The sequence below is a fragment of the Apodemus sylvaticus genome, chromosome 1 (genome assembly GCF_947179515.1).
Source record: "Apodemus sylvaticus chromosome 1, mApoSyl1.1, whole genome shotgun sequence".
Lineage (NCBI taxonomy): Eukaryota > Metazoa > Chordata > Mammalia > Rodentia > Muridae > Apodemus > Apodemus sylvaticus.
In genome coordinates this window covers 15,137,287-15,155,016 of record NC_067472.1, presented here as the reverse complement: position 1 = coordinate 15,155,016, position 17,730 = coordinate 15,137,287, and the positions used below count along the sequence as shown (strand labels likewise).

The 17,730-nt window shown below is 54.7% G+C and overlaps 1 protein-coding gene across 1 annotated transcript; it reads left to right on the top strand.

Annotated features, from left to right (window-relative positions):
* The first annotated feature begins 1,974 nt into the window (after positions 1-1,974).
* Trim8 (tripartite motif containing 8) lies at positions 1,975-16,842 on the top strand. Its single transcript, XM_052184498.1, has 6 exons — positions 1,975-3,291; positions 13,724-13,819; positions 14,106-14,339; positions 15,289-15,320; positions 15,454-15,569; positions 15,913-16,842. The coding sequence occupies exons 1-6, from the start codon at positions 2,722-2,724 to the stop codon at positions 16,518-16,520; spliced, it is 1,656 nt and encodes a 551-aa protein (XP_052040458.1). The 5' UTR covers positions 1,975-2,721; the 3' UTR covers positions 16,521-16,842.
* The last annotated feature ends 888 nt before the right edge of the window (positions 16,843-17,730 follow it).

Sequence of the window (17,730 nt, the reverse complement as noted above, 5' to 3'; positions counted from 1 at the left end):
CTAGACTTGAGTAGACTGATTGACAACCCTTCTTTCCTCTCAAGTAAAAAGAGCTATAACTGAAAAGGTCCAGGAAAAAAAATGGACCCACAGCCTGGCAGCATTATTGCCGTTTTAAGGAGCTCGGCTAGAGCCCCTCCCTCATCACCCAGTGTTTAATGTACCGAAGTTAGTGCAAGTCACGTGAGAGCACGAAGGTTTGCCACGCCTTAAAGAGGAGGAGTCTCTCATTGGGGACCAATAGCATAAGCCATTTTAGGAACAGCCCTAATTCCAGACAGGGAAAGGGGCGGGGCCAGGAATCTAAGCAGCTGTAACAGCACTTCCGGAAAATACGCCCCTCCCCTCCCCCTCCCCGTTTATTTCGCTAGTACCGGGTGGGCTGAACCAGCGGGTGCTGATTAAAGGCGCCGCCTGCTGCTTTCTCCTCACCTCCCCCCGCCTGTCTCCCCGCCCCCTTTCCGAGTAGCGGGACCAGCCTTGATGTAGGGACACCCCTGCCCCCCCTCCGCGCTTCTATCGCCCTTATCCGGGAGCCCCGAGCGCCGCAATCCTTCTGCCTTCTCCCGCCCCCATCTTGCCCTCCTCACTCTGCTTCGAACCCATTGTATGCGGGGCAGCTGCGAGCCGGGGCCAGGGACAGTGTGCCCAGTGTGCCCCGTCAGCGGGTCCCGCGGGCCGAGGCTCTCCCCCGCCCGTGCTGCTCCAGGCAGGGGCGAGGGAGCCCTTCCTCGTGCGCTGGTGGCGGGGACCGGCGGGCCGCACCCCCAACCCCAGCGCGAGCCCCTAGTGTCCCTTCTTAGAGGGAAGAAAGCGGAGAGACCCGAGGCCGGAAAAAAAAAAAAGCAGTCTCCAACAGCCTGGGCCGCTGATCATTTTTTATTATCAAGATTAGTATTAAAAGGGGGCGGGACCCCAGGATGCGGAGAAGGGGGCCAGAGACGTAGCAATTTCTATTAAACAGATTATTCTTGAAATAATACACGCAAGATGGCTGAAGGTGGCTGTGATGAGAGTGTTCGGGCTGGGGGGTGGTTTCTTCCCTTTTTCCCCCCTTTTTTCTTCCTTTTTTTTTTTTTTTTTTTGATCTAAGGATAAAGCTCTGAAGCGACAGCCGCAGCGGAGACCCTGCCCGGAGTGCCCGCCCTCCCCTCACTTGAGAAGCTGCGGGAGGACAAACGGACCCACGGACAGAGCGACGGGCGCGGGCCCGCCCCGGACGCATCGCCCGGGCAGCGCAGGGGGCAGCAGGCGCTCGTCGTTCTGCCGACTTCTTCCAATTCTAATCTTTTTAAAAGATTTTTTTTTTTTTTGGAAAGGATAGGGATGGGTGGAGCAGAGGTAGAGAGAAATCAAGACTTGGCATTTTTCTCCTTCTCTCTCTCCTAATTTGCTGGAGGCCACCAGCCCTCCCCTTTGAGGAAAAAAATCCCACCAAAGGGAGGGGTGGAAAAGCGAGCTACAGGACCCTCGAGCGCGCGCCCGGACCCCCGTCCCCACCGCGGCCGCTGGGAGCTCAAGATGGCTGGGCGCTGAGGACGCACCCGGCCCGGCTGGCTCGGCCTGGCCCTGCCGCCGCCGCAGGCTGGCTCCGACCGCAGCCCCGGAGCCTTCCAGGCCGGAGCAGAGGCCGAGAAGAAAAGAAAGTGGGGGGGAGGGGTGGGGGGGCGAAGGGGGAGGGCCGGGCGGGGGGAGGGGAGGGCCGGGAGCCGAGCCTCCTGTTCATTAGCAGTTGAGAAAAATTCCTTTCTAGTTTGATCAATCCTTGTTTTCCTCGGCGCAGGCGAGGCGCCCGCCCAGCGCGGGGACAGGGAGTGGGGTCTCTCCGCGGCGGGGACGCCCTGCGCGGGGCCTCCAGGGAGCGCAGAAGTAGCGACTAGGGGGTCAGGCCGGAGCACCTCCCGGGCTTCTCCCTCCCTCTCTCTCTGGTTGCCTTTTTTTTTTTTTCCACTTCTCTCCCTCCCCCTTCCGTTTCTATTTGTGAAGGGAGGAGGAAGGCAGAGGCGGGCTGGTGTCTCTGGCCGGGGACTGGAATTTCATCTGAATGACTGCCCCAGCGCGCACGCAGCGCCCCGGAGTCGGCCCGCCCGCGCCCTGCAACCCGCAGCCGGCCGGCCAGCTGGGGGACGCCCGCGCCGCGGCCCGGGGACCGCCGGCGCGCCTTGCTCGCCCGCTCCGACTCCAGCCAGCCTCGGTGCGACCGAACTAGCTTCCCGTGCCCCTCGGACCTCGGCCGGGATCTGGGCGAGGAAGGCGCGGCTCGCACCAGCCAGAAGGGAGCCACCGTCGCCGCCAAAGGAAGAGTGCGGCTCCCCCGCTCGGTGCGCCGCGGGGCGCGCCCCGATGTCAGTCGCGGGGCCGAGCGCAGGCCGCGGACTGCCGCTGCCCTAGCCGCGCTGACGGGGAGGCGGCCTGGTATATGGAATTTGGACCACGGTGCTCCCCTCCAGGGCTGGTGCCCCGGCCGCGGCCCTGGCGCAGCCTGCCGCCTCCCGCTAGCCACTCGCCAGGAGGAGGAGACGCAGCCGGCGGCGCGCGCGGCGCGAGGACCCAGGCTCCCTCCTCTGGGGGGCGGGCACGCGGAAGGCGCTGGTGACTGAGCGACTGGCGCGGCCGGCGGGGACCGGAGCTCCGGGCTCGGTGGGTCTCCAGCTGTACCAGACGGATCCCCAGGGTCGGAGAGTCAGAGAGGTCTACCCGGGCCCCCTGCCCGCAGCCGCCATGGCGGAGAATTGGAAGAACTGCTTTGAGGAAGAGCTCATCTGCCCCATCTGCCTGCACGTTTTCGTGGAACCGGTGCAGCTGCCGTGCAAACATAACTTCTGCCGGGGCTGCATCGGCGAGGCTTGGGCCAAGGACAGTGGCCTTGTGCGCTGCCCGGAGTGCAACCAGGCCTACAATCAGAAGCCGGGCCTGGAGAAGAACCTGAAGCTCACCAACATCGTGGAGAAGTTCAACGCCCTGCACGTGGAGAAGCCGCCGACGGCGCTGCACTGCGTGTTCTGTCGCCGCGGCCCCCCGCTGCCGGCACAGAAGGTCTGCCTGCGCTGCGAGGCTCCCTGCTGCCAGTCTCACGTGCAGACGCACCTGCAGCAGCCCTCCACCGCCCGCGGGCACCTCCTGGTGGAGGCGGACGACGTGCGGGCCTGGAGCTGCCCGCAGCACAACGCCTACCGCCTGTACCACTGCGAGGCCGAGCAGGTGGCGGTGTGCCAGTACTGCTGCTACTACAGCGGCGCGCATCAGGGACACTCGGTGTGTGACGTGGAGATACGGAGGAATGAGATACGGGTAAGTACACAGAACGCGCGCGCGAACACACACACGCACACACACACACACAATCGCGGCCTGGGAGCCACCCATCCGCACAAGCTGACTCTCGTGACATTAGCCTAAAGGCCCTCTTCCAAACTCTTCCGTGAAAGTTTGTCCTGGGGGAAAAGCCCCGGCTGCTGGTTGCATCCTCGCACCTGCGCTCTGGGATCCCTCTTGCAAGTCATCTACGGGATTGGGGGAGGCTGTTAGAAGTAGTTTTGAGTGTTGCTTTTCTGTTTTGCTCAGCTCCCTGCCCCTGCATTGTTTCTGTAAGCTCTACGGGAAGTCACCAAGGCAGTGACCCCGGTCCTGCTTCTCCAGCTGCTGTTTATGTAATGAGTGTCCTGGTGCCGCTGCTGTGGCTGACATGATCCATGATGCTGGCATACCAATGAGGAAGTAAACAAAAGCGGCCATGTTAGTTTTAAGCTCTATTGGAAACACACTGGGGGTTGGGGGGAGCTTCCGGAGGTAGAGCAGAACTCTGGCATCTAGCAGGGCAAGGCCTGGGTGTCCAGACGAGTCCCCGACTGTCGGCTCTTCCAATCTGTCCTAGGTGACGCTCCCCGGGCTAAGGCTGTTTCCTATGTACTTATATGCTGCCTGTGCCTGGCATGAACAAACCTTAAAGTATGTGTCTATTTCACCCTGGGCTCTTTTCCTCCCAGCCCTGCCCTCTTACACAGCCCTCCCACATTTGGGGAGGGGACGTGGAAGACGGAAAAAGAATCCTGTGGGTTTAAGGTTGAGCCGCGTTGAAATCTGGTTCCAGGCAGCTGGCTCCCCTGGGCTGCCGGCTGGGTGATTACGAACCGCACCCCCTCCCATTGTATACTGCAGCAGCCAATGTCAAAACCGCCTTCCCCCTCTGAGGCCTCTGGGCCTGGCTAGGGAACTGGAGTGGGGCATACTTCCGTCCCTTTCACTGGAAGGGGGCTCCTCCCAGGTTCCTCTCAGGTCCCCTGCCTCTCTGGATTGAGTCACACGGGAGGAAGGAGTCGATCTAAGACTGAACCATCTTGAAAGCTCTTGCTAGGGGTCTTGTGATAAGGTTGGGTTTGGTAGGACTAGATGTGCGTGTTCAGGGTGGGGGCCCCTGGAGGCCAAAGAGGCCGCTGCAGTATGAGGAAGCTGGGCCTGTCTAGAATGTAGATGGGGGTTGTTTCCTTGGTGGTTGTGGGGGCTGGTCGGAGACTAGGAGGGGACCAATCTAAATGAGTCACTGTTTAGCAATTAAAAACCACACATATACAACCAACAAAAGGCAGAAGGGCCACCGCAGGCTGAGGGCGGGGATAACAAAATTTGCTGTATGATTAGTTTGCAATTGCATGGGCCAGCTCTGGGGTTTTGTGCCAGGAGAGGCCTTTGGTTTCTTAAAGGAAGTGTGGGGGATGGAGAAGTAGAGTCACTCCTCCCCACCAGCTGGAAAAGGCCAAGTCCTGGGGAAGCGGAGGAGCCCTGTGGTCCTCCTCCCCTGACTCCGGTTAGGCAGAGCCCACACTTTACCCGGTATTGAGGCTGCTGCTATTAATAAAGATCGTAGGGGTGGACGCTGGGAAAGTGCAGAGGAAGGCTGGAGGAAAGACGGCTGTACAATTCCCTGTCCTGGGATTGGCTGTAGAGAGTGTGTAGAGAGGGGGAAGATGGGGCTGAATGAACCGGTAGAGGATGTGGTGGTATATTCCATGTGTTGGCACCCCTTGAGTGCTAGGGATGTCATGGGGTAAGGATGAAAACTTAATTATACCTGGCTTGGTATTAGGAGGACATCCTTAGATGTGTGTCTGTCTACATTCCCCTCAAATGGGTATGTCTTACTTTAGGATTGGGAGGAAAAGATGGGATTTGCTTGTAGAGTGTACCTGGGGGTTCCTTTTATCAGGCACTGAACTTTGTCAGAAGCTCTGTGATACACACACACACACATACACACATGGCGCCTGCATGTATGCCTGTACTCTATATGGGGCAAGCTCAGAAACAGTGAGTTGCATTAGGGCCAGATGTGCAATTCTGTGAGCTCAGCATCTGTGCCCCAGGCTTATCTTCCTTCAGGTTCCTCACGTCCTTTCTCTAAGGTGCCCTGGGCTTGAAAACCCTTCCTTAGCCCCTTATCACTCAAGAAGAAGTCAGAGGTATTGAATGCTGAGGTAGGGCTCTCACTCCTGGGGTGGAGCTGAGCCCTGAGGAAGCTGACTAGAAAACCCTGCCTTCTCTTTAGGCTATCCAGGAGGAGTGGGCTTTGCCTCAACTGGTTTTCTCCTGCTAGAGTCTGCCTAAAAGAGCCATTGCTAGTGCTGTGGAAAAGGGCACCAGAACTTTCCTAGGTATAGGAACAGAAGTACAAAACCACAAAAATAATCTGTGTTCTGCCTGTTGTTTCTCATCTGCCCTCCCACAATGGTTAGGGTCCAGGTCCGTGGGCTGGAAATAGTTAACCCTGCTGTGTCTTTGAGTGTTGGGTGTGGTGACTCACAACTTTAATCCCATTGCTGGGGAGGCAGAGGCAGGGAGATCTCTGAGTTCAAGGCCAGCCTGGATTACATAGTAAGACCTTGTCTCAGAAAAAAACAAGAATAAAGCCAGGCAATGGTGGCGCACGCCTATCCAGCACCTGGGAGGCAGAGGCGGGGCGGATTTCTGAGTTCAAGGCCAGCCTGGCCTACAGAGTGAGTTCCAGGACAGCCAAGGCTACACAGAGAAAGAAAGAAAGAAAGAAAGAAAGAAAGAAAGAAAGAAAGAAAGAAAGAAAGAAAGAAAGAAAGAAAGAAAGAAAGAAAGAAAGAAAGAAAGAGAGAGAGAGAAGAGAGAGAAAGAGAGAGAAAGAGAGAGAAAAAGAGAGAGAAAGAGAGAGAAAAAGAGAGAGAAAGAGAAAGAAAGAGAAAGAAAGAGAGAGAGAAAGAAAGAAAATCAAGAACAAGAATAACAAAGAACCCACCGCCACCAATACCACTTTTAACATCAACAAAAACAACCCCACTTAACCCTTCCCTTAGCTCTATCTCCAAATACTCACGAACACCTACTTTTGTGTACTTGACCTGGTGGCTTGGGTAGGGCATCAGGAAGGGGTGGTACTCGAGTTAGGCCCATGCAGGCCAGAACATTGCCCCATTCTGCCTTTGAGAGGACTGAGTGCCAACCAGCTGGGGCCTCGAGATCACTTGCTGGGACATACCTATGCCCTCGAAGTGTTTTCCCTTTGGGCTGTGGGCCCAGGCTTGAGACATCAAGTGGGCTCAGGCCTAGCAATCCTCAATGTCAGACAAGATCCCTTCAAGCCTCTAAGTTTAAGGGTTCATCTTAGTAATGGGGGGCTGATGGGAGTTGGGGGCACGCTTATAAACTCTCTCAACATAGAAAGGACCCAAGAGAAGTCAAGGTCATGCGTGTGAGGGGCTTTGCAGGAATGCACACTTGAGCTTGCATGGTGTGTGTGCTTCTGTGTTGGTGGCTAGGACCCTGGGAAGCAGGCTGGAGATGTCGGCCTGAACCGTGTGCCTTACGTCCTTCTCTCTGGGAAGGCAAGCTCACTGCTGAGATGTATTGTTGCTTAGAGTGAAAGTACCCCATGTCTGCTGTGGGAGTTCCACAAGAACCCTGCAGAGAGTCCAGGTTTGAGGGGGAGGCCTAGAGGTCTCTGCTGAGCTGGGGCTGGGGTTACAGTCTGAATTGGGGAGTCCAGACCCACCCTTCCCTCTGCCAAAAGCAGACAGTGGGGAAGGTGTGTGTGTGTGTGTGTGTGTGTGTGTGTGTGTGTGTGTGTGTGTGTTTTGGGGGTGGGGATATTATCCCTGCAAACTGAATTTCCTCTTCTTGATCATTCTGCGTCCTTAGAGAAGAGAGCCTGCTTTGGTTTCCTCCCTGGGACCTAAGAGAAGCCTCAGGTAGAGAGGTCCATTCCCCTGCTGACATCCAGGAGCCTGTCATACACTCTCATTGATTGCTCTACCTGCCAGTAGTTATGGATTCAGGGCATCTGTCTGTCTGTCTGTCTGTCTGTCTATTGTAACTAAATTTTTCTTCTCATCTCTAAGAAAGGATGTGTGCATGCCTGACTTAATTGGCACTACTTTCCTGTGCGGCTGTGGAGTGAAGGAGAGGGTGTGCTCATGTGTTGATGTCTAAGGGAAGAGTGGGCATCAGGTGAGATGGGAGTGGGGTACAGGGCAGGCTCTTTGGGTCTGGCTGGCTATCCCTGCAAACTGAATTTCCTGTCCTTGATTTTATTCAGACTGCCACTTGCTAAGTGCTAGAACAGGTAATAGGTGGGCTGTGACCCTGCCGGGGCTTGTGACTTTCTTACCTGGGGATCTTTGGGAAAGGGAGAGAAGGTTGGGGTTCATGTTAGGGTAAGCTGTTGCCTGTGGCGGGTGGTGGAGGTAGGACAGAGCCCCAGTGGATGCTGCGGAGTGGGGAGAGCCTGGGTGGGCAGCCCCACTTGGGCCTCTGCCCTGGGCTGAGCGAGCAGGCCTGGCCAGCTCATCCCTGGCTCTGGGAAAACCTTCCTCCCTGGCCGGCCTGGCATTCAAACCCAGACAAAGGGGGGCTTTCTCTCTTGCCTCTTTGTTCTGCTGCCCCAGAGGCTGCTCTGTGCGCAGCAAAAGCTAATTCGGCTCTGCAGCTGGGAAGCCCTCACACGCTGGTGGCCTGTGGGGATCGCCGAGTCTCGAGCTTTCTCCTTGCCCTGGCGCCTGTGCCCACTACCCCTTATCCCTGGGTTTGTGGTTTCCCCGGCTTAAGGGTTCACATGGTAGCCCCAAAGCAGTCACTGTGGCAGGGAAGGGGACTTTCTGGAGAGGACAGGAAAATGCTTGTGAAATGGAGCCGGGTCAAATTTGATCTTGGGATAAAGGATTAGACGGGGAAGTAAGGTTAGGTAGTCTTGGAAGCTTGGGAGGAAAGTTCTACAAGGTTCTAGGCTGACCCATGGAGCCAGCGCTGGCGTGACCTAAGCAAGGAGGTGCGTTCCTTCCCATCAACCTGGCCCCGTTCTCGTCCCCTCGCTTTTACCATGTGCGCCACTGGAGCCAACCTCAGCCTTGCCTACGAACCTGGGACCTGCCTCTGCCCTGGCCCTCAGCCCATTCTCCCTGACCTCTCTTCTCTTCAAGGTTGACTTGAGGGTTTATTATTATTTATTAACTTTTACACAGCCCTTACTCTCCAAACCTCACCCGTCTGCCTGGTCTAGCCTGGCAGCAAAATACCAACAGGGCTTAGCAGGTCAGGCTCCAGAGAAGCCCCAGGCGGCAGGGCAGAAGTTAGGCCCTCTGAGTACCCCTCTCAGTTGGGTGGGCACCAAGGCATGGAAGCAGGTCCGAGATACGTGGGCACCCTGGAGCCACGGAGTGCATGGGAGTTCCTGGGCCCAGTAGATCCCACACTGCAGAAGCTCTAAGGTAAAGAAACAGTGCTCAAGTCCCACAATGCTAGGCTTCTCCAGAGACCTTGGTCCCTGCATTGCCTCTAGACTAGACATGGCCCTGCCTTCCGTGTGCTTCATGTGGGCCACAGTCCAGTAATCTTATGAGGGGGCCACAGGCAGTTTAGAACGCCTCTACTCCCCTGTTTTGGGGTGTCTTCATGGGAAGCAAGCTGGGAGATGGAGTCCAGCCTCATCTGTGTTTTTCCCCGAGAAGATGAGGTCCTGGGCTAGACCAAGGTTGCTGGGAGTGAGGAGAGGATGCAGGCTGTGCCGCCCAAGGCCCTGGTCCTCCAGCATCTTCCTGCTTGATTTGCTTGGTTGGTTTTTAGGGTTCTTTGTTTGTTGAGATGTGGAGTCTCACTATGTTGCCCTGAGCGTTCTAGCATCCGCTCCACGCACTCTGTAGACTGGGCTGGCCTTAAACTCACAGGCCTTAAACCCCTGCCTCTGCCTCTCAAGTGCTAGGATTAAGGGTGTGCGCCACCGTGCTCAGCCCATTTGATTTTTTGATTCGGTGGAACTAGTGAGGCTGTGGAACTAGTGAGGCTGTGGCGGAGAGGCAGCATTTGCCTCCTGCCAATCTCGCTGGTGCTTGAACTAGCACCTCTCCCACGCCCCTGGGTACAGGGAAGATGGAGGTAGGGCTTGCCTAGCCTTGCCAGCCCTGGAGGTCTCATTGGTGAGCTTCCTTCCTTCTCCTTCCTACCCTGTCTTCTCTTACAACAGACCTGAAAAATGGGGAGCGCTGAGGGGAAACCAGTCCCCCTACCTGTTGGGGTTACTGTCTTCACTGGGCCTTGGACCTGACCCCTTCCTCCTGAATCCCTGAAGCTGAAGCCCCACTCTAGAATCCCAGAGTAGGGGTACTTCCTGGGAATGCCTGAGAGAGTAGGCTGACAAGAGCTGGGGGGTGGACAGCAGTCATAAATTCCTGAAGAGCCTCTGTGGGGAGGTAGGATGGGCCCTCACTCACTGGCTTGCTGGGTAAGAATCTCTCCCCCCCCCCCCCCCCCCCCCCCCCCCCCCCCCGCCCCTCGCAGGAGAAGTTGGGTTGGTTGGAACCTGTGTGTGTGTGTGTGTGTGTGTGTGTGTGTGTCTTCTCCTTCCCCTGAGACTCAGCCTGGCCTCCCTTCCTCATCTCTCTTCAGGGCCCTGATCGTCCATGACTTGGGCGGGCAGACATGCAGTAGTGAGAGCCTGAGCTGCTGGGTGCTTAGTTCTGTGTGAGTCATACCTGTGCGCTTCCATTATAGGCAGCCAGCACGCTGCTCTCTAGGGGAGGAGGAAGGCCTCCCGTTTGCAGTCACACTTGTTCTTTAAGTGTGTCCGAATATTTGCCTGCTTGTGTGTATGTATACTGCAGAGGCCAGAAGGTGTTGGAACCCCAGGAACTCGGGTTATTTACAGATGGTCGTGAGCCTCTGTTGGGGCTGGGAATCAAACCTGGGTCCTCTCCACCCAAGCAGCTAGTCCTCTTAACTGCTGGACTGCCTCTTCAGCCCCCAGGAAAGTTTTAATGCAGGCCCCTTCATTGTCTGGGGTCTCTGAAGACCATACTTGGTTTTTAAGATTTATTTTATTTATATGAGTACATTGTTGCTATCTTCAGACACCCCAGAAGAGGGCATCAGATCCCATTACGGATGGTTGTGAGCCACCATGTGGTTGCTGGGAACTGAACTCAGGACCTCTGGAAGAGCAGTCAGTGCTCTTAACCGCTGAGCCATCTCTCCAGCACCTCCCCCCCCCCCATCATTGCTCATAGTTGGGTGTAATGTATGTGCACTCGGGGTCTCAGGGTCTGGGTTACACTGTATGTGTGCTCAGGTGTGCGTCTAGACACCTCCATTTCTACTCTATACAAGCGTGTGTGTGTGTGTGTGTGTGTGTGTTCACACACATCTGGGCGGCCCTGTAGGCACCTCTGTTTCTACTCCATACAAACCATATTTATTAGTCTGGCTGAGAAGGGCAAGGTCTGTTGGGTCACTGAAGGGAAGAGCCAGCCGGGACAAACTCCAGGCTTGCTAGACCTAGAAGGAGAGCCTTCCCTTCACCCAACCCCTGCCCTCAGCATCTTGCTTCTTTGTTTCTTGGCTAGCAACCTCTCCAGAATAGATTTGCCTGAAGTTTTCTTGTTGGCATTGGTTTCCTCATATATAAAAAGGGTGGGGCTGGTGAGGGAGGAATTGCTAGGAGCCTATCTTGGGGCGGGGAAGGTGAACAGGGGTCATGTGGAGAAACTAAAGGCCCCCAATGAGGAAGAGAAGCACCCCTTCCTGGTGGGCATTTCCCTGAGTGTCTGGGAGCTGCTTTGTAGAGCCTTGTGCACAACCCTTAGATGTTTCTGGAAACGCATTCAACAACAACAGATCCTCAGGCCTTTCTGAGGTCTGACTAGGAAGGGACGTGGAGAGCGGCTGCAGAGCCTTGTTGTTGTTGACACAGGGGCTCCTTTTATAGCCAAGAATGACCTCAAACTTGTCCCCCAGTGTCCCCACAGCAGAAACTAAGGCTTGCACCATCATGCCTAGCTAACACGAATTCTTATTTTTCACCACCACCCCTTTTCTTATTTTCCCCCTTCTGGTTCAGACTGGCCTTGAACTTATGGTGATCCTCCTGCTTCACCTTCACAGCTCTAGGACTTTGGGTGTGTGCCACCATCCCAAGGCAATGCTCAGTTCCTTAAGAGGGTTGAGCTGGGTGGGTGTGTTGGCACATGCCTTTAATCCAAACACTCTGCAAGCAGAGGTAGGCAGATGTCTTGTGAGTTCCGGGCCTGTCAGAGTGAATTCCTGGACAGCCAGGACTGTTACACAGAGAAACACTGTCTCAAAAAACCAAACAAAAAAAAAAAAAAACAAAAGGAGGGTTGGAATTTCTAGAGAAATCAGATCATGGTTGTGAGTGAAAGACAAAGCGCGGACAGACAGAGCGGAAGGTGCAAGTCTGTGTGGAGCACTGGCCTAGCTGGTGCGAGGCCCAGGGCTCTTTCCTCAGTGACAGTAGGGGGCGTAGCCTAGTGAGGGGATTCTAGGCTAGAGCTGCCCCATGACTTCCTGCGAGTGGCAACATTTTATGTACAATGCTCACTACATGTAGCTGTTGTTAAGCCCCTGAAATGAGGCTGGTGCGTCTGGAAACCTGAAGCTGCCCTCCATTTTTTCTCTTGTTTCTTTTGCGTCAGGGTCTGTCTATGTACGGACTCCAGCTCTCAAAATTCCTACGTCAGCTTCCTGTGCTGGGGTTACAGGCCAGTGTTTCCATATCTACCTTACTTTATTTTGCATTAACATCAATGTAAAAAGTGGCTGCTATGCTAAAGAACACAGCTACCCAGTAGGGCAGGATGTGACAGCCGACCTGACCACGTGACCAGGATAGGAAGGGACCTGTACCAACTCAGAACAAACAGGGTCATGGAAAGTTCCTCAGAGTTGGGCCTCAGAAAGCAGACACAGGGGAGGGGGTACCGTCGGCTGGCAGGAAATGACAAGAATTGAAGTGTCCTGTGAGCACAGTGCTGGGGCGATCCCTGAGAAGCGGACAGTCACAGGACCTTCTAAAGGCACATGGGAATCCTGGCCCAGGCGGCGAAGATGTGCTTCGCAGCCGGCTGGTCCCTGGCCATGCCGAACTGTCTGAAAGTCTGTTAGGTGGGAGAGGCCTTGTCTGCAGAGGTGTGTTCGTAATGGGGGAAAGGGTTGTAGAAACCAACGAGTAGGGATATTAGAGGACCTGCACTCAATTCCGTCTCTAGGGGTTCCAATCTCTTCTGGCCTCTGCCAGTGCCAGACAGGTACCTGGTGCAGGTGTAACACTCAGATACAAAACAAAATAAATAAAATTTATTTTTTGAGCGCTTAGAAAATCAACTTGACAGGGCAGCAGATTGGTCTTGAAAGCAGCAGGGTTGCTCTCTACTGGTCCTACTGAGGGGCTGGACTACTTGACTCCTGAGGCCGGGGGCTTAGCCGCAGGAGCAAGGAAGGATGGCTCTGTGGCTGAACCCTAGAATAAGTCACATGTAAGGCCAGTTCAAGGGCCAGTGTCGCCTTGGAAGGCTGCTTGACTGTCTGCATCTTAGGACGCTCCACCCACCCTGGTGCCCCCAGGGGAAAGGCTCCTGGCTTGGATAATCCTGGGCCTCCTACCCGTTACCTGGGGCTTGTCACTCATTAGCTCTACAACTTCAGACATAAATATTCATTTTGAACTATGTTATGGGTGTGCCTACAAGCGCTTGTGAAGGCCAGAGGAGTCCCCTGAACCACCTGTGAGCAGCCTGATGTGGTGCTGGGAGCCCGACTCGGTCTACTGCAAGAGCAGTGGGCAAGCCGGGCAGTGGGGTCACACGCCTGTAATCCCAGCACTCTGGGAGGCAGAGGCAAGCGGATTTCTGAGTTCGAGGCCAGCTTGGTCTACAGAGTGAGTTACAGGACAGCCAGGGCTATACAGAGAAACCCTGTCTCAAAAAAAACCAAACAAAAAAACAAAAAAACAAACCAAGAGCAGTGGGTGTTCTTAACCACTGAACCATCCCTTCAGCTCTATTGGCCAATTGACTGTAGCCAGGTTGTAAGACCTCTCCAGGCCTCAGTTTCTCCCTTTGTGAATGACCACAGTACAGTGCTTACCTCATGGATGGCTGGAGTGGCCAGATGAACCCCCTTCTAGATATAATGAAATGGTGGGTCCACAGAAAGTAGGGGCTGTGAGTGCTTGTGTGCAGAGCCTGCCCTTAGGAAGCTCAGGGCTTGAATACACATGGGAGGACCCTCTGGTTTTCTGTTACTGAAAGTTGCTCGTCCTAGGGCTGCTTGAGGGCCAGGGGAGGCTGGCTGGTAGAGATTCTTGAGTCAAAGGACCTCTGGGAAGAACCTGGTAACAAGAGGGAGATACGGTGCCTGGCCCGGCTGGTGAGCCTGGAGCAGCTGCCCGTTCTCACACCGGTCACTCCTGTCCCTACAGAAGATGCTAATGAAGCAGCAGGAGCGGCTGGAGGAGAGAGAGCAGGACATCGAGGACCAGCTGTACAAGCTCGAATCCGACAAGCGCCTGGTGGAGGTAGGAAACCCTGAGCACAGTGGGGGTGACGGGCATGCGCGGTCTTAGGGGAACTCCTTTCTAGGGGTCTTGAGTTGCTCTGGGCCAGAGCCACCTGTTAATTACTCACCTATCAGAACCGGAGCCCGGCTGGTGAAGGGTGGTTGGCACACAGCCCAGTGCTATACATGGAGAATTGGCAGGTCACACCTTGTCCTTAGAAGCCAGAGAGCTCAAGAGCCCAGGCCCTCTGAAATGGAGTTGGGGCAGTGACATCAGCCCATCCTTGTCTCTCCTATCCCTGCAGGAGAAGGTGAGCCAGCTGAAAGAGGAGGTGCGTCTGCAGTACGAAAAGCTGCACCAGCTGCTAGACGAGGACTTGCGGCAAACAGTGGAGGTCCTGGACAAGGCGCAAGCCAAGTTCTGCAGCGAGAACGCTGCGCAGGCGCTGCACCTCGGGGAGCGCATGCAGGAGGCCAAGAAGCTGCTGGGCTCCCTGCAGCTGCTCTTCGACAAGACGGAGGATGTCAGCTTCATGAAGGTGGGACTGAGCTCCGCTCCTCCGCACAGCCCCGCGTCTCCGCACAGCCCTGCTCCTCCGCACAATCCTGCTCCCTAGTGGCTTCACCTCCCTCTGTCTCTGGAGCCAGCCTGCACTGGCTAGACTCCAACTGCTCTTCCTGGTTCTGTGACCTTGGGCACGTCATAGATGCTTCCGGAGCCTTAACTAGCAGTCTGCCATTCTTTATCTGTTAGTCCAGATTTCTTCTTTTTTTTCTTTTTAATCTTTGAAAACTAAAACAAATTTTGGCACCTACCTCATTTACCAGCAAGTACTGGGTGGGTAGAGCTGGCATGGGCAGTTAACGGTCTCTCTGTGTTTCACATGGTAAGAAGATTCAAACGGGTTGCTGTGGAGGTATTGACGGGTTGGACTGCGGTGTCCTATTTGGGTCAAATAAGTGACATGAAATGATATGAACATCACCACACCTTCTGAAATCCAGATTTCAAAGGCCTCTTGGACTAGGTGGTGTACCTAGTTAACCCCAGATGGACCTCAGTACCAGGCCAGCCTGGTCTACAGAGTGAATTCTAGGATATCTAGAACTACATAACAAAGAGACCCAGCAAAGGGTTTGTGGAACCCTCTTCCAGATATAATGGTTACAAAGAAGAAATGGTACCTGGCGAGAATGAGGCTCAGAGCGTACAGTACTTAGCTGGCACACAAAGCTCAGGGCTTTGCGCCTCAGTACCACAGACAATGCCCGTTGCCACACTCTCTTGTAATTCTGCACTGGGAAGTGGAGGCAGGAGGATAGTTCTGGGTCATTCTAATGCTTAGTTCTAAGCCAGCCTGGGATTCATGAGGTTCTGTTTTGAACAGCAGTAGCTATGCCACCGCCTCAACACAACAGGCGCTCAGTAATCAGAGCTGTCCTGCCACTCCTTTCCCACGGACTGACTGCTCTCTCCTTCTCTTGCAGAACACCAAGTCTGTGAAAATCCTAATGGACAGGTGAGCTGATAGCCCCCAGTCCTCCGGAACACATCTGAGGGAGGGCAGAGAGGGCCACGCCCACTGGTGGGGAGGAAGGGCGGGCTCACTGGTGACGCCTCCTCACAGCCGACGCCCCGTCCACTGCCCCCAGGACTCAGACCTGCACAGGCAGCAGCCTTTCTCCCCCTAAGATCGGCCACCTGAACTCCAAGCTCTTCCTGAACGAGGTGGCCAAGAAGGAGAAGCAGTTGCGGAAGATGCTAGAAGGTGAGGGTTCAAGGCCTCCAGACAGCAGTAAACGCCAGTACCGGCTCTAAGAGGCAGTATAGCTTAAGACAGGCAGATGTCTGCTCAAATCCTGGCTTTGCCACTTCTAGCATGGGACCTTGAGGAAGTGACATTACATGACCTTCCTGAACTTCAGGGTTTTGTTGTTGTTGGTTGGTTGGTTGGTTTTGTTTTTGTTTTTTCAGTTCGAATATAAAACTAGTAAACATCAAACAAGATGTCACATATTTAGGCCCATAGAGGTTCAAAGCCTGCATGGGAAAGGAAGCCTGGGTTGTCTGGGTCGGGAGCTTCTGCAACACTGATTCCAAACTTTCCACAGGTTCCTTCAGCACACCGGTGCCCTTCCTACAGAGTGTCCCCCTGTACCCTTGTGGTGTGAACAGCTCTGGGGCAGAAAAGCGCAAGCACTCGACAGCCTTCCCAGAGGCTAGCTTCCTGGAGACTTCATCAGGCTCAGTAGGCGGCCAGTACGGGGCGGCAGGCTCGGCCAGCAGCGAGGGGCAGTCTGGGCAAGCGCTGGGGCCCTGCAGCTCCACGCAGCACTTGGTTACTTTGCCAGGTGGTGCCCAGCCGGTACACTCGAGTCCCGTGTTCCCCCCTTCACAGTACCCCAATGGCTCCGCCTCTCAGCAGCCCATGCTTCCCCAGTATGGTGGCCGCAAGATCCTCGTCTGTTCTGTGGACAACTGTTATTGCTCTTCCGTGGCCAACCATGGTGGCCACCAGCCGTACCCCCGATCCGGCCACTTCCCCTGGACAGTGCCCTCACAGGAGTACTCACACCCACTTCCACCCACACCCTCCGTCCCTCAGTCCCTTCCTGGCCTGGCAGTCAGAGACTGGCTCGACGCTTCCCAGCAACCCGGCCACCAGGATTTCTACAGGGTGTATGGGCAGCCATCCACCAAACACTATGTGACAAGCTAACGCCAAGCAGGCAATGGACGCTGGGGACACTTCCCCCCCAGTCCCAGTGGCTCGGGAATTATGCATTCAGAGACCGGCCCTTTCCACCCTCCTCTTTCTTCTCCATTCCTCCACGTCAATTTCTTTTTGGATTATGCTTTATTTAGGATCTTGTTTTTTTGATTTTTTTTTTTTTTTAATTATTGCATCCATCTCCTGGATGAGGAGGTGTTGTTGGGAAGTGAGCTGGGCAGGGGCTGCAGGTAGCCCTGGGGTTGGGACAGTATCCTGACTCAAGGCACGTGGCTCTCTTTCCTTTTTTTTTTTTTTTTTAATTTTTAAATAAACCTACCCCTTTCCCTTGGCACCCCCCATGGCTGGAAGAAGCCTTGGGTGACAACTCTCCTGGCTTACCCCAGGAGGCCGCCCAGTGCCCACTGGCCTATTTCTCTTCCCTTCACGTTTTTCTGAACAGTTTGATCACTGGTGGAGTAAAGAATGACCTATAGATTGTGGAGGGCTTTATTTGTTTTGTTTTGTTTTTTTAAACCAAGAATGATCTCTACTCAACATCTTCCCAGCCGGAGTTCAAGGCCACATCTCAAGCGGCCTTTGGCACCGTCGCGCCTGAGTGGAACCTTTCAAAGCCAGGAGCCCCGTGTCCAGGAAAAGCTGAGAAAAGAGAACTTTGCCAATGATAGTGACCACAACGAAAGCAAATAATAATAATATTAATAATAATAAAGAGAAATAAAAGAAATAATGAATAAAAAAACGAGAGCACAGCCCTTGCTGAGGTCAGTGGGGGAGGGGCTGTCCTGTTTAGGTCCTTCCCTGGATCTTGATAGAGCAGCTTGTGAGTGAGCACTTTATCCCAATCAGGGACTTCCTGTCTAGAGCACACACACTGAAATCCAGTCTTCTAATAAACATGATAGTGCAGTCTTGCCCCTGCCTGGCCTCTTACCCTCTCAGGCCTAGAACCTTCAGACATTGGCATGCACAGGGCTCCTGTCTTGATTTCTGGCCCCCTGGGTCTAGACCCAATTTCAGACCTGTAAATATCACTTTCTCTGGTCTTCACCTTGGTTGGGATCATGGGGTAAATACTTGCTGAAGGCCTTCAGACCGGGTGCTAAGGGATGCAGACCCCTGGCATCTCTTTGAGGTCCTGCCAGTGTGCTTCTAGCTAAGATAGATGAAGGAGGAGCACCTCTGAGTCTTGCAGACT

Coding starts and splice junctions, on each gene's coding strand:
- Trim8 (XM_052184498.1), top strand. CDS start 2,722: ATGGCGGAGAATTGGAAGAACTGCTTTGAGGAAGAGCTCATCTGCCCC. Junction 3,292..13,723: donor TACGGAGGAATGAGATACGG/GTAAGTACACAG, acceptor CTGTCCCTACAG/AAGATGCTAATGAAGCAGCA. Junction 14,340..15,288: donor AGGATGTCAGCTTCATGAAG/GTGGGACTGAGC, acceptor CTTCTCTTGCAG/AACACCAAGTCTGTGAAAAT.